Below are 24,029 nucleotides of genomic sequence, written 5' to 3'. Positions count from 1 at the left end.
GGTGCCTGCAAGTTTAAACTCCCAAAATGCAGTTTAAATGCAGCTTCAAAGGGCACTAAACAATCCCAGCCGAGGAAAAAGGGTCTTAGATATTAGAATCTAGATAAACGATTGGTTATTTTCTTTAAAAAATACAATTGATATACTTTTTAAACTTGCCCTGTCTCAACTCTTGTGTATTCAAGTTCAATACAGTTAGGGTATGTCGAAAAACTCCCATATCACTTTCTCCTCCAAATTTAAAAAGATGCGTTTTTTTCAACAATTTCAAATTTTGCGCCAATGAACATCTTTGACGACATGGGGGTGAGTAAATTATCAGAAAATTGCGTTTTGGAAGGAGTGATTTACTCAATTTCGACTGAACAATTAAGAAACTGCAAGCATGGTTTTAAGACGTTTATTAAAAAATAAAATAGAAAAAAAAATTACATAAAAATATTGAAGGAAAACAAAAACAATTCCTCCGTCTGACCTCTTGGATGCTGGGCGACCACACTGAGGGCTTTCAGTATAAGGACCGACAAGGACTTCTTTTGGCCACTGTGACATAACAGACATCAGCAAAAAAAAAAAAAAAAAAAAAAAAAAAAAGGGGGGGGGGGGATTACATTTAAAATCCATCATTGAGATTCAATGAGGAGTGTCACACTGTATCTAGCAAGTACATCACAAATGTCAAACCATTACAGAGTGAAACACCTCCACCACCTTTCCAACACACCATTTTCCATTCAGACAAAGTAGGTCCTCATTTGAACCGAAGGAGGGGGAGAGAGAGTTGCCTCAATGTCTGACCCAGTTTGCAAAAGATGCTGGTTCTATCTGCTATTAGTTACATTTGCCCTATTGCATTGATAGGCAGGCGAGTCAAGAGTCACAAGGACAATCCATGGTCTCCATATCAGGTGCGTCACGTAAGTTTGTGGCAATCAAAGTCAGAGACCGCAAGACATGGTTGTAGTGTTGTAACAGCAGTAAAATAGTCCGGTTGATCGCCAAGAGGAACGCCAGACAAGACGTCCAGCGGTTTTCCCCATTAAAACAGACTGAACTTGCATACAGGGTGTACCTTGATGCGTCGCTCCCAGGCCTGACGAGATTTACAAGCAAACGGTCGTCGTGAGGGACACCGGAAGAGAGGTTTTCAAAACTCCACTTGCATAGTAACAATAACCTGTATGCCTGTGACGTTCTGAGAAACAGCAATACGGTTTTAGTGTGCCATATACAAACAGAACAACCAAAAAAAACAAAAAAAAAAACAAACAAATACAATACAATACAGTACAGGAATAGGTAATTACCAAAAAGGCATATATTAGCGCAAGTACCGGGCAATAAATGCACGTCAAGATTCCATAAAGGAATCAAAATAAATTCCCTTTCTCCGCTAGTCTGATTCGGGTGCCCGTTCAGAAATCGAAAAGGTCCGATTAGGGCACCTTGCATAAAGCTGCACTGATCTGGAATCCGCTCGCACGTTCATTAGAGCTTCCCTAAAACATTTCACGTCTCACACTTACCTACAGCGATTTAAAAAGGACAGACACACACATACATAAACGAAAGCGCGTATTGACTAAGGGCTTGAGCGTTTTTCGATCCGTCAGTTCTCAATCCAAGTCCTAAAGCCTCACACATCTACAACCTTAAAGACGAACGAACGAGACGAATAAAAGCAACAGACGAGGTGCTGAAGCTCAACGCAAAGTGGGAAACGACGAGTTCTACTCATCCAGGTGCAATTTATGCCGAGAAAAGGGGAAGAGGGAATATAAACTCTCAAAAAACAGTTTAAAACAGACTTTTTCCCTTAAGGAGCCTGTCTGACAGGACCTGTAAACGATGAGCAAAATTAAAAACATTACAAAAATAAAAACGTTTGTACAAAACCAAATGCTAGACACAGAAACGAAAACAAAACATTTAAATATGTTTCCAGAGTGAACAAAAATACAAAAAGTTATTGCACGAAAAAAAAAAAGGTTGCGTGATGTGTACAGTTCAATACGGTGGGGGATCTCTGGAAGCATCTCAAGTGCAGGATTCGAAGCCAGCGTTACACAAAACATACACCCCGGCACAACAAACAAACAAACACTTGAAATCCACTGAATCCAGTTCGTCCCGTGTGAAGACCGAAAACGTGAAGACAAGAAACAACGGAGTATGAAAACACACACAAACAGACAAAAAGGAACATTTCGCCTTGTCAACTAGGACGTTGTGGAGAAGACGATCGAAGAAAGGAAAAAAAAAAAAGAAACGGTTCCTGTTTTCGAAGCTTCCTCGGGAAGATTGCACAGGTCAAAACAAAAACAAACAAGTTAACATGTACATGCACAGATTCAGTGGCAGACTGAACTTCTTAGCACCACCATCACCACAACTACTGAACGAGGAGCTGGGTTGCAAACGCTGGTCTCTCTGTGCTCACACCATCAGTAGGAGGGGCTCATTGAGTTCTCATCGTTTTAGGATGGGACCAGAGGGGGTGGAAAAGGAAGCGAGGAGTTGAGAGGGAGATTCTGGAGAGGAGGAGTGTTGGGTTTATCTGCTGACGCTGGTTGGGAGACTGTCCCTCTTCCTGCGGCGCCAGGTGTTGCGGTTGTACTGAATGTGGCCTCGGTTGGAAAGGACGGGACTGTGCACCACGGCCGGGTTGTGGAAGCCCTTCAGCGGGAACTTGGGACCTGTCTACAGGAGATAAGAGAAAACGGGGCGACTTAAGATGACGTAAAAGCTGATTTTAAATAGAAAATGTAAAACAAATGCTTATCATTCGAAAAACTGGGGACAGTACTTCTTTTGGAAAGTATTGTTTTTAATTCAGCAAGGATGCATTAAATTAACCAAAAGTGACAGCGAAGAGATTTATAATGTTGCGAAAGAACTATAGTTAAAAACAAACATTTAAATAGAAAAAATAAATAATTCAAATTGAAAAGTTGATCACTTCTCAATCTCTTATTATATTTTGCAATATAATGGATATTATTGTATATTTGATCAAATAAATGTGTCCTTGATTTAGAAAAGTTCAATAAAAAAAAAACATGAAAATATAAAATAAAACAGTAGTGTATAAATAATATTAAAAAGACTTTAAAATGTTTTGACATGCAATAAAAGCAAAACTTTGTTCTCCAAAGTCCAAACTACAAAAGGTTCCACAAAGAATTGCAAATAAATAATAAACAGAAATGAAAAATTAAAATAGAAAAGTTACTTTATTATTTCTTAGAAAATGTTTAATAAAAAAAAAAAAACATGAAAATATTAAAAAAACAGTAGTGTACATAGATTAATAATAATAATATTAAAGAGATGTATTAAATGTTTTGACATGCAATAAAAGCAAAACTGTTCTCTAAACTACAAAAGGTTATACAAAGAATAGCAAATAAAAAAATTAAAAGTTAGTTAATTTATTATTTCTTAATATTGTATGAATAAAATTTCACAATATTGCTGATTTTATTGTATATTTGATCAAATAGATGCATGCTTGATGCAGAAAATGTTTCATTAAAAACAGTAGTGTATATTAAATAATAATAATAAAAACATTTTCTTAAATGTTTTGACATGCAATAAAAGCCAAATATTGCTCTTCAGACTACCAAAAAGAGTTCCATGAAAAATTGCAGATAAAAAAAAAATAAAGATAAACATTCGAAAGTTCTTAATATTTTAATGGATTATATTTCACAATATTTCTGATTTTATTGCATCTTTGATCAAATAAATGCATCCTTGATGATGCAGAAAATATTTTCATGTTTTTAATTAAGCATTAAAAAAATTATACTAACCCCAAACTTTTGAACAGTAGTGTACATAAAATAAATAAGACATTTCTTAAATGTTTTGACATTTAAACGCTGCTCTCTAGGGATGTAACAGTATCAAAACTTCACGGTACGGTAATACCTCGGTATGAATGACGGTATTTATTGAATCATTTACAGGAAAAACAAAACTAATGAAGAGACTCGAAAAAAGTGCCAGAAGTGTTTATTAAACAGTTTACATGAACACTGAACATATCAATGGCATACAAATTAGCCATCTATCTGTAAACTTTGAAACAGAAACTTAAATATTTCAATTTTAGTAACAAAAAATAATTAAAGCATGTAAAAAACAGTCAAATCAGTTTAGCTGAATGAGTTGTCTGAATCTAGTTGTCTGCTTGAAATAAGATTTTTTTTCTTACCCCATTGGCAGATTATTTAGCTTGTTTTAAACAAAAACTCACTTAATTTTGACTTGTTTTTACTAAAAACAAGACAATAATTTTTACTTGTCTAGAAAATCTTTCTTGATTTAAGAATTTTTAGATATTTTGGCTGGAAACAAGACAAAATTCTAAGTAAGAAAAGCATTTTATTTTTGTTGCAGTGCAGTAGGCTCTCATGCCTTTCTTTCGCATTAAATCTTTATTAAAAACAATCCTTTAAAGAACTTTTCTACCTGGACAAGTGCATCTATTATGTTGCCTAGTTTAGCCTCTTTAAAACTGCACCTTATTTTAAACCTAGCCAAAAAGCCACGTGTTGACTGTGAAATTTATATGCATTTATGGTACATTTCCGTGTCAATCCATGTTCATTTTTACAGCGAACAACGCACTGTAACATTAATTCAGCGCATACAGCGCAGCAAAAAAAAAAAAAAAGACGCGGTGCCGAAACGATCGCTGCACTGCTGCAAAGGCACCGCTTCTAGGACGTACTGCCGGACAGCAACCGCGTGCAGTGTGAACGCTCTAATCCGTTAACATGGGTGCTGAAAAGAATACGTGACGCATACGCACTGCAGACGGAGCAGGTTCGACTATTTCCATCTCTTTTTCTTGCTGCTACAGTCTGTAGCGACAACAGACCATAAAGGATGATGGCCACGCCTGGGCTGATGGGAAATGTAGTTCCCGCTACCTCCCGTTCGCTCCATTCGCCTGAGCAAACTTTTCTCAGAAGACCTATTGTTTTATCGAGTCATGCGACCACGGTAGTATCGAAAAAATTTGTTATTGCGGTATGACGGTATTCACAATACCGTTACATCCCTACTGCTCTCCAAACTAAAGGTTGCATAAAAAAAAATCCAAATAAATAAAAAAATAGAGATAAGAAATGAAACAAATAGAAAAGTTATTTCCTTAATACTGTATTAATTTCACAATATTACTATTTTTATTGGATTTTTCGTAAAATATTTGGATCCTTGATGCGGTTTCATTAAAAATATGAAAAAAAAAAAAAAAAATCCATGGAGATTTACATAGAAAATTGCAAAAATATATATAAATAAAGAAATTAGAGTTGTGTTAAAAAAACAAAAAAAAAAAAAAAAAAAAAAAAAACACGTCATTGTGTGCCATTTTTTTAGTACGGGCTTTTTTTTTTAAAAGACTTTTATTATGAAAAGTGTAATCTGAATTTTCCAGTATGTTTTTCTAGTATTGAAACCCTTGAACTGAATTATTGATTCTGATTTGATATACAGTAGTCAACATTTGAAGTGGATCAAGTTTTAAAGGAAGGTCTTTAATGGACTTTATTTTACTTCAAATGTTGACTACTATAATTGAGCATTCATTTTCTTCACCTTCAAATGTATAGTTCACCCTAAAATTAAAATGGTCATTTTCTCACCACCATGTTGTCCCAAACCTGTATGACTCTGTCTTTTGTGGGTGTACAAAAGATGATATTTTAAGATCCCATTGACTCTAACTGAATAGTCAAAAAAATAACAAAACGATGAAACGAACAGGTTTGAAACAACACGAGGGTAAGTTAATGTTGACAAATGTAATTTTGCAGTGTACCGTCCCTTTATTTTCTCATTAAACTTGACTGTGAAGTCTTGATGGAGGGAAAGTCGGGCTCACTGTCAAGATACACACAGCATGTAGAGGAGAGCACAAGCGGGACACACTGCCTACCTTGGGATGGTGATGGGGACTGGGTAGAGGGCTGGGGGGAGCTGGGGGGACTGCAGGGGGGGGCATGTGGAAGTATGGGGGTGGTCCATCTGCCATACACACCTGTCTGCCAGGTAGAGCGTGGACAGAAAGATTGCCTGGGATTGATATTCTCGCCTGGAGAAACAGACAGAGAGGCAGTCACCCAACCATCAAAGCAGCATCATCATCATAGTTAGCTTATATCCAAAACAGAGCCTCACCTGGGTGGCCGGAGGCATGGTGAGTGCTGCCGTGATGCCGACTTTGCCCGCGGCCATCTGAAGCGCTGTTGGGAGGGGACCTGGTGCCATAATCTGGAGAGGGAAGGGGGCTACAGGTGGAGCGACATACGGTGTGGAGTCAGAGTCCTGAAGGAGCAGAAGTCAAATATGTGAGAGAAAATGACAATCTTAGGAATAATAACCCAGTGAAAGCCTTATATGAAATATTAATATGGCGGAAAAAAAATAAAATTCTGAGCTTGTAATGCAAATCAGTGAGATCTTTATAACAGCATAAGACTACATGCATACACTACCAGTCAAAAGTTTTTGAACAGTAAGATTTAAGAGTTTTTTTTTTTTTTTTAAAGAAGTCTCTTCTGCTCACCAAGCATGCACTTATTTGACCTAAGGTAGAGCAAAAGCAGTAACCTTTTATAATATTTTTACTATTTAAAATAACTTTCTATTTATAAATATTTTAAAATATAACTTATTCCTGTGATTTTAAAGCTGAATTTGTTGCATCATTAGTCCAGTCACATGATCTTTCAGAAATAATTCTAATAGTCTGATCTGCTCAAAAACATTATTATTAAAAATAGCAGAGTAGAATTTTTTCCAGGTTTCTTTGATGAATAGAATGTTCAGAACAGCATTTATCAGAAATAGAATTGTTTTGTTACATGTCTTTCTTACATAAATGTCTTTATCAATTTGGATCAATTTAAAGCATCCTTGATAACTAATTAACTAGTACATTAACAAGCTAAATTACTAACTAACAAATAAATCAATAACTAACTAACTAACTAAATATTTATTTATTAAGGTTTCTTAATTATATCAGATAAATGCTGATCTTTGTATCTTTCTACTTAAAGAATCCTGGAAAAAAAAGTTCAACTGTTTTAAATATTGATAATGATAATAAATGTTTGTTTTTTGAGCAACAAATCAGAATTTCAGAATGATTTCTGAAGGATCATGTGACCATGTGGAATAATGATGCTAAAAATGCAGCTTTGAAATGAGGAATAAACTGGATTTTAAAATATACTCAAAAAGAAAGCAGTTACTTTAAATAGTAAAAATATTACGGTTCAAAAACTTTTGACTGCTAGCGCAAATCAGTTGTCACTCTATCTCTTCAAAACATAATGGTTAAAGTTGGGTCAAAACAATGCAATATATTATTTGAGAGATGAACAAATAATGTTCCTCAGAAGCCCGATACATATTTAATACTCATTTTAATATTATTTTTATAAAAAACACAAGTCATAGATAACCGAATAAACCCAAGTTGTTTTAGTTCAATAAATATTCTTAGGTCAAAGACAAAAAAAAAAAAAAGTTTAATATGGTTTCATTACATAAATGTCTTGACTTTGACCCTCATTTTTAAATGTCACCAATAATATTACAATTATTCTTACATTTTCTTTATAAAAATAATTAGATTTCACAGCTAAAAGACACATGAACCACAACCTAAAGACAAACCTTTTTATCATTAGAATGAAAGGCATTTTACTTCCTAAAAAAAAAAAAAAAACAAACAAAAAAACAACAACTATATTTGGCCTAACAATTTTGAATATTAAGTAAAATGCTGTACGTATATGGGGTTAAAGTATGGACATGGATGAAGGGCGATGCTTACGATATCGCTGCCTGACAGCGAGGACGCAGAAGAGGCGGAGGAGTGCTGTTGAGGGCTGGAGAGGGACATGGGGGAGTCTGCGCTGTGAGGGGACACAGAGTCCCTCTGCTGCTGGTCCTCCACACCTACACCCAGCAGTGTGCCTGTCTCCACCTGCTCCACTGAGTCTTTATGAGATGGACCTGCATGAAAAAGACACCAAAACAAGTTACGCCAAATCAGAGCAGGCTACATCTGAAAATGGTGAAACCGCTAACGGACTATCAAAGCAGACTGAGGAGTCACAAACTCCATTTCTAAACTAATCTACCAAGCGTCAGCTTAATAAAACACATTAATCAGTGTCAAAGTTAAGAATAAGATGTGTGAAAGAGATAAAGTGCTGTTGAGGAGAACACTTTCTCACTTCAAACACATTCATAATCAATGCACTGCAGTCTGCAAGGACGTAGAGGACAAAATGCAAGGGTTTACCAAAGTGACACTCCATTACCGCAATCAAAAGTTTGTCGGCATTTGTTGACCAATGAAATGTTATGCCTTCACCTGACAAAATAGCCCAGTTTTAATTTCTTCGTATTACTTGTATTCATTGTTAATTTCTCATTTCTCCAAAATCTAGACATGGTTCTTAACCATCATTCTGGGCCCACTAGGGGGCCTCATAAAATTTTAAAGTGAAGTTCAAAGCAATAAAATTAGCCAAACAAATACATTTTAACATTTACACTACCAGTCAAAGGTTTTTGAATACTCCCTTATGCTCACCAAGCCTGCATTTAATTGATCCAAAGTAGAGCATTTTGAAATATTTTTTCCTTTTAAAATAACCGTTTTCTATTTGAATATATTTTAAAATATAATTTATTTCTGTGATCTAGGGCTGGACGATATGGCAAAAATTTATATCACGATATATTTCTTAATTTCGGTCGATACGATATAATTCCGAAATCGATATGGACAATATTAAAAAGCCTCAGGAAAAAACTGCTGAGGACACACACAATGGATGTCTGTACCTACAAATGTCTGCAAACTGAATTTGCAAAGTCTATAATACACCCAGGTTCCTCCTATTAAAATTATATAAAACATTTAAAAAAAAAAAAAAAAAAAATAAGGTTCACTTTTTATTTTTATTTAGCCTTTACAAACAAGAAATGTGAAATAAACTATCACATAAATAAAACTCTCAGACTCAGCTTATTAACAATAATATATTTCCATTTAAACTAGAGCAGGCTGATTATTCATATAAATTTAAACAAACAAACTGCTTCAGCAGTTTTCAGATAAAGAAACAAAAAGAATAAAATAAATAAAGAGTGAGCAACAACAAAAACACATTGCTCTGGCCGGAACAGAAAAGGGGGAAAGAAATCATAATAAAAATTATGCCACTAGGCCAACTAATTATTAATCCTCTTCCAGAAAGGAGGTCAGGGCTCGCAAAATTTCTAAATCTCTGGTAGCCCTTCGGGCAGGTACTCTTCAGATTTTGGTAGCCCGAAAATTATTTTAACTAGCCCAAAAAACAAAAAACAAAACTTAAATTTAGAAAATTAGGAGTCTAAATGTCAATCAAAAATATTTTCAATACACTAATATCAACAAATATCAAGGAATGAATTTTATTTCACTATTTACAGTGTATGCGGAATTTTTAAATATCAATTTGAGGCAATTTATGACCCTTTTTAAGAGCTGCACATGTAAAATGAACAGTATGAGTGGGGTTGGACGATGTACGGTATTAAGCCATAAAATTACATGATTTACAGTTCAGATACAGGTTTTTCACAAAAAAAAAATCTTATAAAATGGCATTTCAGCTAGGGCTGTCGCGGTTAAGGAATTTCCCTTGCGGTAATTTTGAGTGGCTCAGTAGCGCGGTATGCGGTATTACCGCCATATATATATATGTATATATATAAAATTGTGTGTAGGCTGTTACAATGTAAGGTGTAAGGTCGTATTCAGAAATCAATAAACCGAAACCAAATCGCGTTGATACATGAAGTGAAGTAAACAGTACTTACATAGAAACCTAGCCAGAAAGAAATGCAAATTTTGAAGAAAAATGTCAGACATACTTAGAGGCTTTGCATCTGAAATCTTCGTATATAACAGTTAGCGCGCACCCGATCGAGTCTGACTGGACAAGAGACTTTCTGTCAGTATTTCACCTGCGTGTTTTAGGCGAGCTGTCAGTCACTGCAGTTTCATTGTTACACCACAAGATGGAGGCAAGAGACTATCTTTGAGTAAGTCTTTAAACCGTTCATTCAACTGCACGTTCAAAAACGCTTATTTATTCAAAGAGAGACGTAATGAAAAACGATGTTGAAATCATTTTAACTTTAATCGCCACTTTTAAAGGCTCAGCTGACCAGCAGAGCATCGATGTTAAGACAGAGATTTCACTTTCCTTGGTCATGACAAGCTAGTTTCACATACATACCCGACTCGATCTGAAAGACAGACGCAGGTAATCGCACAAGCTCAGTCGATCTCTCTCTCATTCGCTGTCTGTTTAGGCTTGTTAAGTGCACATCTACTGAGCCTCATAATAAACACATTATGTTATCATTACTAACTTATTACTAATTTAATATTCAGCACACAGGCATTAAGTGAGAAAGGCAAATCCTTAGGAAAAAAGAAAACAGGCAAATATCGCGGTTGCTGCGGTTGTTGCATTCCTCTGCGGTTATGCACGTCAATAGCGCGGTATTGCGATTATCGCGACAGCCCTAATTTCAGCCTTTATACCATTAAAAGGAATAAATCAAGTATATAATGTATTATATTTATTTAAAACATAAATATAACTGTCTTAATTGTTGAGATTTTTAGAAAGCACATTAACTTCTTTCACATTTACAACTCTGTGTTTGCTGCATAAAAAACATTGGTTGAGATTTGCAATAATCTGACTAAAAACAGCTGAAAATGTGGACCTGCATATTCATTCTGTCACTAGGTGGCGCTTTAGGAGCGCTGAAATATTACGGTTTCCCTAGTAACGGCTGTACACAAAGCAGCATTAACGCAGTTTTATCAGGTATGAAACGAAAACGCCAAAGATACGTTTCTTGAGGACAGTCGGCTCCCTTCAGATACATTCATATAAAGACATCAGTGCCGCGTTTTGACTTTGAAACGTGCAGCGTGCATATTTATTCATTTACATCATTGCCTCTTAAAGTTTAATCCAGCCCTATCGCGATTGTTTATTTAACGTTTATTTAACGTTTATTTAAGTCAAAGCCTTTTTGAAAATCTATTTGAAGCGGCCAGCGCTGATATTATGGCGAGTATTTGCATGAACCGTGTATAACTTACCAATGGCAGAGTTTATCCGAACTTAAAAAGCCGAGCCACTTCCACACCACTGAATTAGTCTTTCCTCTCTTATCAACCATTTCATCTGCCTTCTTTCTTGTGGAAGCTTGTTCATCCACATCTGTATTGCGGTCAGGGATACTCATTTTGTAGCTAAAAACTTCCCGCAACGGAGCTTAACCAACTACTGCTGAGCGCTAGCAGCCTGTCTCTGATGTACGTCATCACGCAATTCAGTTTTGCTCTTTCTGACGGCTGAGCACTGAACGTCATTCAGTGACAAATGCTAATGTAAAAAATTATATATACACATTTGCATGCATATATATATATATATATATATATATATATATATATATATATATATATAAAATTCACTTTGTATCTGCAGTCGTAAAATTGTGAGAAAGTGTCTTCATATTAAGACGTACCTGGGTTCCTCTCAATGCGGGCGTTGTGTCTGCCACCCCACTTCTTTATGATCCACTCCCTGTAGTCGATGACTTCCTGGGTGACTTTAATTATGCGGCCCAAAGTGCTGAGGGGACAAGATGAACAGCAAATTAAATCAAGCGTTGGAGAGAATTAGAGTGAAGGTGCTTGTATGCAGATGAGAGCTGTACCTGTCACTGTCTTTGTTGGGGTAAGAACGTGCGAGAGGTGAGACGGCGTGACCTAGTATTATATACGCATAGTCAAAAGCCTCCTTCACCTGCATGGCACCGTAAGAGCTTCTGCCCACATCATTACCTAAACAATCAAGAAAAAAAAAAAAAACACTGTTTAACATTGCAACATTAAGGTTCTGTTATAATTCTGTGGTGTTAATAAATATTATTTTTATGCTAAAGTAACAGATTGCTTTGTATAAGTCAACATATTTTTAGTTTTCATGAACACTATTAGTGATGCATTATAAAAAGCAATGTGTTTTTGTATTCAGCATGTCAAACTTTGCTTTTCTAAAACAATTTTCCCAAAAATGAGTTTCACGGTGTAACAAATACAGTTCTTAATGGCTAACTAAACAACTTTCCGTAAATTACTTTCAGTATTGCTTTCATCAAATTACTTTTATTGCCTAAAAGCAAATAACAGCAAGAACAAACATCCCATTTGCTTAAGCAAATTGCAAAAGTGTCTCTCCAATGGCTCCATTTGAAAACCTAGTGAGCTGCCAACCTAGAAAGCATCTTAAAGCATCATAGACAAAGTTATTGATGTTAAGTCTGTGCTAAAACACAGGCAGCTTGCCTTTTTAGATTGTTTTGGTCAAATATGGAGTCAAGGAAAAAGCAATATAAGAATGTATCAAGGAGAGCTCAGTGACCAAAGCACTTGAAAGAATATAAATCATCGCATACCATAATGCAGCATTCTAAAACTATGAATTAAAGGGAGGGTTCACCCAAATCCATCATTAATTACGCACTCTCATGTTGTTTCAAATCTGTAAGACATTTGTTCATCTTCAAAACACAAATTAAGACATTTGATGAATTTCGAAAGCTTTCCTCTACAGACAGCAACTCAACTGACAAGTTTAAGGCCAAAAAAGGTAGTAAGGACATCGTTAAAGGTGTCATATAATGCGATTTCATGTTTCTGCAAAGTTGCAAAGAATTGCGTCTCAAACCCAAAGAGAAACAGTTATATAAAAGACTCAGCTATGCCTTTCTTAAAAGGCTCACTCAAACACACACTTGAGGTTTTCAGCCAATCACAACGCACTGAATGTCTGTCTAAGAGCACACTGCACTTATCAGAATGATGAACTTTGCAAAAATCACTGCGTTTCAGAAAGGCAGGGCAAAGAGGAGCAATGTTATTTTTAGCAACAAAGCACCCCTTTAACCCTTAAATGCATATCTCCAGTCTTTAGTGACCCGGGACATCATTCACTACACTCTCCCTCCTTCATTTTTTAAAAAGTTAGACATTAACATTCTTAGCATTTCTCAATCTATTCATTATAAACAATATAACAAATAAACAAATAAATAAATAATAAAAATGTAAAAGAATGTCTGTTTTCTGTTTAATGTTTTATATAGAAAAATGTATAGGGTCGCTAGAGACCGGAGTTACGTAAATGTGTAAGTATATTTTTTCTGTGCAAAAATATTCAAATATCTGATGACTCAATACATGCAATTCATATTTATTCCTCAAGGTGGCACTGTTTAATAGACAATAATGAAATAATGCTTCACTCGCAATTACCGCAAACATAAAACAAATGAATATCATCAGCAAAAATTGAACTAGTTTGAATAATACTGCAGAGCAATTACTGTATGCAATATACTGTATTCTGACTTTATAACACTTTATAAACTAAGGGTTAATATCACACAATTCTAAGAACAACAATCTGAATAGCGAAATTCAAACTCGCATTTGTGAGAACTTCTAGTTTTTATCTAGCATTTCTAACCATTTCTTGCAATTACGAGTTTATATCATGCATTTCTGAAAAAAAAAAAAAAAAAAAAAAAATTCAGGCACGCAAGTTTATATTCCACTATTCTGACTTTACGAATCGCAATTGCACGTTTATCTCTCACAATTCTAAGACAAAAATCCAAACTCGCATTGAGAATTTCGAGTCATGGTGGATGTGGTGAATAAGGTGCCAGCGACCAACTATTGATTGTGAAGTCACTGAAAAAGGTAGTTTTGCGAATATGGTTGAGATCAAAAATATAAGCCTGATGCTGAATGTACTGTGGAAGTGCGCTCTGAGGATGACAGCGATGGTAAAATCATCTGCTCAAAACAAACCCTTCTAAGTTTCAAAAGGTAATGAAATATGCTTTATTTTATTCTTCTGTAATTGTTCTTAAAATATCAAGAGAGTTTTTTGCTAATGCAGCAGTTAAGAGATCCATCCGTGCTGGATATATAGGTCCGGGTCACTAAAGACCAGAATATGTAATAATGATTGTATTTCGATTAATTGCACAGCGCTACCAGTTTCGATTAAGATTTCCGCTTCAAATGATCATGAAAATACAGTAATCGAGATAAAACGATTGCGGCCCATTATGCCCCTTTCCAGTGGTGCACTTTCGTTCCTCCATAAAAGCCTAATTTCACAGGCAAATCAGCAAAATCATGTAACGTGACTTTCATAAAACGGGAAGTGCTTGATTTAATAATGTTTCTTTGATGTTGTGTTTTTAAAAGCACGAAAGAACACTTGTGCTGTTCTGTGTATGCGCTTGGAGATGGAGCAGAACACGGACATGTAAAGTTATCTTTTAGCCCAAGGTGCGCGCCTAAACGGTCAAATACACGCAAAAATATTTCAAAATGAGGCGCTTGGTGATTATTCATGTAAACCCTTGTCAGTTATGGCTTAAATGATAAGCAGTTGAGAATGAAAATACGTGTGTAACAATATATTGGATACGTGTGGCCCTTAAAGCAGCAACAAATAAAATTCCTTCTGCCGTCTCTGTGGTTAATATTAATAAAACGTAAAAATACAAAGAGAAAAATCACTCACTGCTCTTGAATGATAGACTTTAGTTTTAATAAAAAAAACAAAGCATGTTTAATTCTTACAGTGAAGATGCCATTTTATTTTACATTCAATTTCTGTAGTAGGCTGTTAGACTTGCATTAACGTATTAATTTGTATCTCTTTTTTTTCAGTTCTATTGCCATCTTTAAATTAATAACTAATAAAGTTTTAGACCCAGTCATTATCATGTTAAATAACCGTGATTCCAATATTGACCAAAATAATCATGATTATGATTTTTGCCAAAATCGAGCAGCCCTACTGCAGAGCAATTACTGTATGCAATATACTGTATTCTGACTTTATAACTCACAATTCTGAGTTCATATCTCACAATTTAAAAAAAAAAAAAAAATCTGAATAGCGAAATTCAAACTCCCATTTGTGAGAATTTCAAGTTTTATCTAGCAATTCTAATTTTATTTCTTGCAATTGCGAGTTTATATTATGCATTTGAAAAAAAAAAAAAAATCAGGCATGAAAGTTCCACTATTCTGACTTCATAAAATTGCAATTGCATGTTTATCTCACAATTCAGAGAGAAAAAAGAAAAAAAAAGAATTGAGTCATGGTGGATGTGGTGAAAAAGGTGCCAGCGACCAAACTGTTGATTCTGAAGTCACTGAAAAAGGTAGTTTTGCGAATATGGTTGAGATCAAAAATATAAGCCCGATGCTGAATGTACTGTGGAAGTGCGCTCTGAGGATGACAGCGATGGTAAAATCATCTGCTCAAATCAAACCCTTCTAAGTTTCAAAAGGTAATGAAATATGCTTTATTTTATTCTTCTGTAATTGTTCTTAAAATATCAAGAGAGTTTTTGCTACTGCAGCAGTTAAGAGATCTATCCGTGCTGGATATATAGGTCACTAAAGACCAGAATATGTAATAAATGCATGAATGTTTTACCAATCGTTAAGGACTAAAATAGCCCATTAAAATGGTACTGTTCTGGGCCTTGAACGTGTCAGCTGTGTTGCTGTTTATGCAGGCTCAAAAAGGTTCTCGAATTTCATCAAAAAGTATCTTAATTTGTGTTCTGAAGATGAACAAAAGTCTTACAGGTTTGGAACGACTTGAAGGTGAGCAATTAAACAGCTTGAAACGTACCTGGAAGAAGAGGGTCCTCAATACAGAGCATGGAGGGCCTGTAGCCATTACTCATGGCCTTCATGATATCCTCTTTAGCCATATAAGCGCCGCCATTCTTTATCCTGATGCCAGTCTTCAGGTAGTTAAAGTGTCTTCCATACAGCTCGAAGAACTCGATGAGCAGAATGCCAAGGTTCATGTTGGGATTCCTAGCATCAATTCTTGGGTGTAACTGCGGGTGTAAGCCAACAAAACAACAGGCAAGATGAGACAGAGTCCCTTTATTTGTTTGGTACAGTGATTTATGAAATAACTGTGGCTGACAGACATACAAAGATAGTAAAATATGCTTGACAAGTAATGACATCTCTCTAAATGAGACAAGACCAAGTTATTTATATTATGAAATACTCTAACTCTTGGTTTGCATGTCGTGACAGTTTTCAGACTGGCTGCTAATGTTGCACCTGCAAGAAGCTGATGACCATCAGGATGAGACTGTAGGAGCTGATTCCTCCTGTGAAGACTTCATTAAGGTCTCGCTGCAGCAGGAACTGTTTCAGCACTAAGATTAAATAAGGCAGCACGGTATACTTCTGTGTGGGAGAACAAAAGCAGGTATCTTAGACTTTTGTACATCAAATAAAGGCTTCATTTACACTAGGCATTAAAAGCCATCTCAATAGCAGCTCCATTTAACACTTGAAGAATCACAGCAAGGTTCTTTTTTTTATGAACATTTTTTTTCTGTCTCATTACATACTGATATAAGAAACGTCGAAAGCATTATGTGAAGCCTTGTGCATGTATGTGCCTAAAACATGGGAATTACATGCATGGTTGTCTTTTACTGGAGATAATATCCAGCTGTTCAGAAGCAGCAGAAATATTTACATGAGGTAAAGTGTTATGATAACTGGGGACAGGCCAATAAATCTTACATTCCTCCACCATGCAAGATCGACACAGTCTTAAAGGTTTTAGTTGGGTGTCATTCACTATTGGAACGTTTAAGTCATCCTGGGAAGTTCGCATTTATGAGCTGGGAGTCAATTACGATGTCTGTGTTCAAGACACTTTAGTTAGAGCAAGATTAATGCAAAAATCAAGACTTAAATTTTCTCTAAATGTAAAAAAAAAAAAAAAAGCAAGCACATTTTAACTCAAAGGGGTTGACAAGTTAGAGAAACTCTGCTATAAAGTAAAAAATAAATTCAATTAAATTATTTAATCTAATAAAAACTGGACTATATCACCCAATATTTGTGTGTGTCAATGCATTATGTTTATTAGATTAAGGTGAGAACAACCAACAGCAGTGTTGGGGAAAGTCACTTTTAAAAGTAATGCATTATAATATTGAGTTACTCCCTAAAACAGTAACTAATTACTTTTTATGGAAAGTAATGTGTTACGGTACTTTTGCGTTACTTTTTAAATCTGGGCAGGGCTTCCTTGTTTGTTTTTAATATAAAAAGTTCTATTTTTGGCAAATCATGTAAAAGCAATTTCACACCAAAAGCCTCAGGCTTAGAGAAAAGTAAATTCACGTCTGTACAGTAGACCGCAGAAGAAAAAAAAAAAAAAAAGAAAAAAAAAGTCGTCAGCAATAAAAAAGGAAAACAAATGTTAGATTATCTTGAGTCATTTTTGCTTTTTAGTATGGATGAATTGAATCATTGAACGGTCGGCAACAAAGACATCGGTTAATAAAATGGGATTAAATACATAAAGGATATTTGTATTATTTAACATTTAATTATTGCAGGTTTGCGTTGAATTTCACTGTTTTTATTCATTTTGAAGAATACTGTATCTGTTTTTTGTAAGTACATTTTTTTTTTTTTTTTTTTGCATGTTCACATTTATTCTAGAACTAAAGTAACATCTTACTCACAATTTCTCTCAACATGGGGACAGGAGAGCTTTTAATCAAAAAAGTAGAAAGTAGAAACTGGCACTTATTTGAAAAAGTAACTTAGTGCATTTTTCTTAATTGACAAGAAAATATCTACTTTACTAGTTACTTGGGAAAAGTAATATTATTACGTAACTTGCGTTACTTGTAATGTGTTACCCCCAACACTGCCCAACAGTATTGAAATTAAATGCAAATTGAGTCCCACTGCGCTTCATGTAAGGCATTAGTTAGTCTCCTCACTGACAAAGTTTTAATTCACTTAGGATGCTGTATTAGAAGACAGCTGTCTATGTAGACAGTAGAGAGCAAATAGCCCAGTGGTTCATATTTACAAGTTGGGAAGTTGTAATTACAACATCAGGTGTGTTCAAGTCACTTTGGTCAGAGCAAGGTGGCAATGTACAAAAAAAAAATAAAAATAAAAAATAAAAATAAAATATATATATATATAATAATAATAATAATAATAATAATAATAATAATAATAATATTAGCAAGATTTAACTCCACTTCTACAAAGTGATAAAGAATGTGCATGAGGTGTGTTTTTGCTTTTTTAACTTATGAAGGTGCTGTAAATTTAATAGTTATATGCCACTGTAATTGTACAATACTATCCTATATTATTTAAGCCCTAAGCTTTTCAGTTTCCCCACTTGCAATTACTTTGTTCATAGAGTTCATGTTCAAGCTCATAAATACTATCTTTCGGACATGAATTGAATGCCCAATAATAACTGCTTGGATTGTTTCACATTGATAGGGCCCAATGACTTCCGCAATGCAGAAAACATGGGCTGAGTCACAGAATCCAGTCCTAAAAATGTATTTTACTGTATAATGCCGACTGTCACAGAATTTGCCAAATTTTGGATAAATAAATAAAAAGTACGTACCACTTATATCAAAATGCGATATAAATTAGCGTCTGTGAGTATTAAGCCACCAAAATAATATTTAAATATGAAGGCAGCTTGTTCTGCGCGCTTCTGTGTGAATGAATGGTGCACAAGTGTTTTCAGCTTCAATATAGGAGTACATGAACACAAACCTCTAGAGCTACATTGAGAGTCAATTCATGAGCATTTTCGGTTTCTTTTGAGAAAAACTATCGGCATATTAAATACAAACAGAAACAAAGGTCTTCACAGCAACCCATCAAAATAAAAGTATGGTATAACTTGAAGAAACTGTGACAAAAATATTTTACTTAATTTAATTTTACTATAATTGGTTACCCTGGAAATCCAGAGATCTCGCGAGAGCACAATTTGAATTGTCTCTGCAAGACACTCTGGCCTCGAGCAATGATGCATGTTACTGCAATACGTAAGCAATTCTGGGAACCAATCAAATCGGTGTATCTGATGTAGGCGGGCCAGAGGCGAGCTAAGCTGATGACGACAGCGCTGCGACGTACGGAATCATTTAGTAAACATTGAAAGAGATCTATTCTACAGATGAAAATCAGTTGTTTGAAACGGCTTTGGCCGCTACAAAAGAGGAACAGAAAGCCGCGCTCGAATCGTTCCTTTGCAAGAAGGACGTTTTTGCTGTTTTGCCGACTGGATACGGCAAGAGTTTAATCTATCAGTTAGCTCCGCTGGTAGTTAAGCGTATGGGGCGACCATGAAGGGGAACAAATCAGAACCGGGCAATGCCAGATAGCATTCGGCAGTCTCGAGTCCTGGCTGTTAAAAAAGAAGTGGTGATAAATGTTATCGAACAAGGTCTACCGGGACAACCTGATCGGGATTGTGGTGGATGAGGTCCATCTCATTTACAAATGGTAAAAGTCACTTGGTAAACTTACTGTAACGAAAAACGGAACTATTCAATAGTAATACAGTAGCCTAACTTGAACAGGACGATATGTCTCGCTGCTGAATGAAACGCTAGTGCTGGCGTCTATCCACATATTAGTTGATAGTTAATGAATAGTTTGATCGGACCTAATTGTTTTAATGAGATTGATTCGGCTGTCGTAATTAATAGTTATTAATCTTGTCACATTGTTTGTGTTATAACATTGAAATCCACTCTTATATGTTCACCGTCGCTCTGGATACGTCACACCATGTATTGTTGTGATTGGTCTGGAGTTATCCAATTGCGTGCAGTGAGAATTTCAAATGCATGCTTGATGCTGCCCCTCGAGTTAGGTCCTTTTCATCGCTTGAGGCCAGACCCATAATCTTAATAGATTAGGGTCTGGATTTTTCCAGGCTAATTATTGGTAGTACTATCATTACATTAAGTAATATTTTCCAGAAAAAAAAAAGAAAAAAAACCCAGAAAACACAGTATTTATAAATGTATATAAAAATAATTTAGATTTTTTTTTTTAATTATTTAATTTAGAGATGCTTTTATTAAAGTTTATTGAAGCCATTAAAATGAGATCCAGAAAATTAAATGTAAAACAGAATTTAGTACAAATGAAACTGAATTTGAGGAGGAAAAAAAAAAAAAAAAAATCATAGGGCCTTAATTTTTGGTAAACTTTTAAATTGTTAAATTGTTTTAATTATCAAATAGTTTTAATGGTTAAATAAAATAAAAAAATACTAAAAAGCAAATGTCTAATTAATTGAAATCATGGGAAAAAAAAAAAAAAAAAAAAAAAAAAAAAGGAATCCTGAAAAATTAAAGTGGAAAAAATGGAATTGGAAGAAAAAAAACAAAAAACAATTTAAAACAAATAAAACTGATTTCATAGGGCTCTATATTTGTATTAATGACCAATATTAGGATGATAAGTCCCACATCTAATCAGTCTTACACAAATTCTGTGGAATATATATATATATATATATATATATATAAATACACAAGACAGCTATTAATTCATTTTGTACCAACAATAATCGTAAAAATCAATTTTTCATGTGGATCCATCAGTTTGAATGGACATAATGCCTCTGATCCAGAACATTTGTATTTATATTGCATTTGAGTGGTTTCAATTGTTGCGGTCTTTTTTTTTTTGTAAATGTAGAACACATTTTAGTACAAAATTTATTGGCGAATCACGGATTTCATGCACCAATCTTTGGTGACTCAAACCCTCCTGTTGCTAAATGGAGCATTAAAGAAAAATCCCCTCTGATAGATGCACAGATGAGAACTATGAAAGTCGTCTTGCGGACACAGACGAGTACAGCAGGTATGCACATGGAAATGAGCTTGGCAGAAGAGCACTAAGGCAGCAGGTCATCTCCTTATTCAAACATCTGCACCGAAAGCTTGCTGACAGATGTTAAGTAATGCTTCACCCTTCTCTCTTTAGTCTAACACTGACACTTTAAGCCTGACATCAAATCAGCAAACACAGAGCAAACCCAGGAGACATAGGACATGTAAACACAAGCAGGGTTCAAAATGTACTTCTTGCCTTTAGCAGGTGTGGAAAATGAACTGGAAAAAAAAAAAAAAAAAAAAAGATATGTCTTTATATACATAAATAGCAGCATCACATAGTGGTCAGTCCCATAGCGAAATGGTTCTTTTTATCATCAAAACCATTACAATTTTGTTTATATTTTTATCCAGACAGCTAAACACAAGAATGTCGCCTCACAGAGTTCCAGAGTCACAACAATAAAAGAATTCATTTTGACTTTGAAGCCAACTTTTTAGCAACAGTCAAGCTTTCCGGTTGTATATGCTTTCCATTGTGTATAATGAATCAGGTTAAAGTACTTCACTATCAGCGATGGCCAGACTATCATTATTGGTTTGGGATTTAAAGTAACACAGCAACACATGATGTTTCTATAAGAAAATGTTGAAAGATTTATGTAAAAATTCAACCACAGGTCTATTTGGATTTGCCTACATGAGCTGAAAGAGCAGAAGACTGCTAAACTAAATACTAAAACACATCATGTATGCAAGATTAATCAGTTGTAGTCACAGCATAAAACTATAATTTACATTTATAAAGAAAAGGAAGGATGCAAAGATGAACTAAATTAATCTCAATGTGACATTAAAGCTGTAAATTATCTTTTTCATCTTGATATGTTCTTGTCTTTAAAAAAAAATAAATTGTATGCCATTATAGTGGAAGTAAAATGAACTAAAAATGACATGACTTATTGAAAGTTGATATGAGATGACCAACAATACAGAAAAAAATAATATTGTGAAATATTACAATTCAATTAATTGTATTTGAATGAATTCAAATGTAATTTATTCCTGTGAGGCAAAGCTGACTTTTCAGCAGTTATTACACCGGTTTTCAGTGTCACATGATCATTGAGACTTTTTTTTGAGCACCAAATTGACTTGATCAATTTCTTATTAGCATCAATATTGAAAACCGTTGCACTATTTTTTTTCCGTCTGTAAATGGACTATTTCTCAAGATTTATTTGAAATAGAAATCTCATCATAAACATTTTTACTGTGAATTTCAACAATAAAAACTTATCACTCATGTTGTAAATGCTTTATTGTCTGCTACAGTTTGACATGCAGTCATTTTGCAAATATCAATTAAAATTTTATTCTGAAAACTGAGTGATATACTATTTTAGGAAGTAAAATTGACAAATTATTGAATGTGATGTGCTTTAAAGGAATGAAATGAATGAAAACTTTTACGATACGACATCACAATACGAAATCCACGATACAATATTTATTGCTCCAACACGTTCTTAACCAAGAAAACTTAAGTCAGAGAAACGCTCAATGTTTTTTTAATTTGTGATTTACTGTCTCAGTATAAATTACATTCACACTGGTATTTTAAGAAGCCAAACAAACTTGAATTCAATCATTTCATATTATTGTTATTACCATGACAGTAATAGTCCTATATTGTAAATCAATTGAACTGTAAAATAAATGTAAATATTTCATAGGTAGATTAATTTTTCTTTACACTAAAGTAGGGAAATTACAATACTTTCCTAATTTCTATGCTTGAAAAAGATATTTTGAATTTTGGACTGCATACTTTCATACTGCACTTTCAAGCTTTTATTTTGACGGAAACAACAGTAGAGCTTTTATTTTGACGGTAAACTCCAGCTTCAGTGAAAACAGGCTTACAAAAACATGTCTCACTACAAATATAATAAAATGCTGTAATAATCTGCCACTAAAATAAAGCTTAACTAGTGGCCATTGCATTCCCAAATGCACGCCAAAACACAACACATGTAATAAACGAGTTCACTGCATTCACTGTGAACAGAGCCGTTCTGAGCCGCGGAAAACACCGGATCATGAGTTGATCGCCGGAACAAAGTGTGCTCTTTGCTTTTAAACACGCAGTGAAAACTGACTTAATGAAGGTATTAAGCCATATTGTACTTTCGGGTTTTAGTTTGTTTGGCAGATACTATGCCAAAGCATAACGGCCCAAAACACAACTTTAAAGACCTTTTACATTAGAACAAGAACTTTTAAATATAATTTTTTTTTGTCATGTGACCACAATTAAGATTGTTTGGCTATCACAATACCATGATATTGATATAGTTACATTCCTAGTTCTTTAATAGTATACTGAATTTCAATACATTACTAAATTTAAAGAAAAAACAATGGTAAATCACATTTCTGCCACTAATGACTTTTTATATTGATTAATCGATTAATCTAAATAATTTCCCACCAAAAAAAAAAAACTATTTTAATTAATAACACTTTATTTTGAATGAAATCAAATAATTGGGTGTGCTATTAATTAAGATTTAAAGGAACCATTAAAATGGAATCCAGAACATTTTATGGAAAACACAGAATTGGTTAAAAATAAAATTATAAACTTATTTAGACAGGCTTTTAAGAAAATTTGTTCTTGTCTTTAAAAAAAAAAAAAATTATATATATATATATATATCCATTACAAAAAAAAAGTAAAACTAAAACGACCTAAAAATATTGAATTTAACATGACTTTCATCAAAAGTTGATATGCGATGACCAACAATACAGAAAAAAAAAATATTGCGAAATATTACAATATTATTACGTAATTTATTCCTGTAATGTAAAGCTGAATTTTGAGCAGGTATGAAACCGGTTTTCAGTGTCACATGATTCCATTAAATGGAATCATTAAAATGGAATCCAGAAAATTAATGGAAAACACAGAATTTGATAAAAATAAAACTGTAAAACTTAGTTAGACAGGCTTTTGATTAATAAAAATAGAATAAAGAAAATGTAAAACAGAAAAAAAAAAAAAAAAATCATAGAATCAACTAATCGCGACAGCCCTACTATACATTTACTTTAGTTTTACAACTAAAAAA

General features: G+C 34.3%; 1 protein-coding gene across 1 annotated transcript in view; it reads right to left on the bottom strand.

Annotated features, from left to right (window-relative positions):
• Positions 1–780: 780 nt before the first annotated feature.
• The window catches only part of tent4a (terminal nucleotidyltransferase 4A), a 34,071-nt gene continuing 10,822 nt past the window's right edge, over positions 781–24,029 (bottom strand). The window contains exons 6-13 of the mRNA XM_073821943.1: positions 16,301–16,429; positions 15,852–16,065; positions 11,836–11,962; positions 11,644–11,750; positions 7,865–8,046; positions 6,199–6,345; positions 6,059–6,112; positions 781–2,700 (exon numbers count right to left, since the gene is read on the bottom strand). Coding sequence (XP_073678044.1) covers positions 2,554–2,700; positions 6,059–6,112; positions 6,199–6,345; positions 7,865–8,046; positions 11,644–11,750; positions 11,836–11,962; positions 15,852–16,065; positions 16,301–16,429 — 1,107 coding nt within the window. The 3' untranslated portion in view covers positions 781–2,553. The remainder of the gene's footprint in view (positions 2,701–6,058; positions 6,113–6,198; positions 6,346–7,864; positions 8,047–11,643; positions 11,751–11,835; positions 11,963–15,851; positions 16,066–16,300; positions 16,430–24,029) is intronic.

This window comes from Garra rufa, chromosome 17 (assembly GCF_049309525.1).
Source record: "Garra rufa chromosome 17, GarRuf1.0, whole genome shotgun sequence".
Classification (NCBI taxonomy): Eukaryota; Metazoa; Chordata; class Actinopteri; order Cypriniformes; family Cyprinidae; genus Garra; species Garra rufa.
This window is presented reverse-complemented; position numbering and strand designations above follow the sequence as displayed.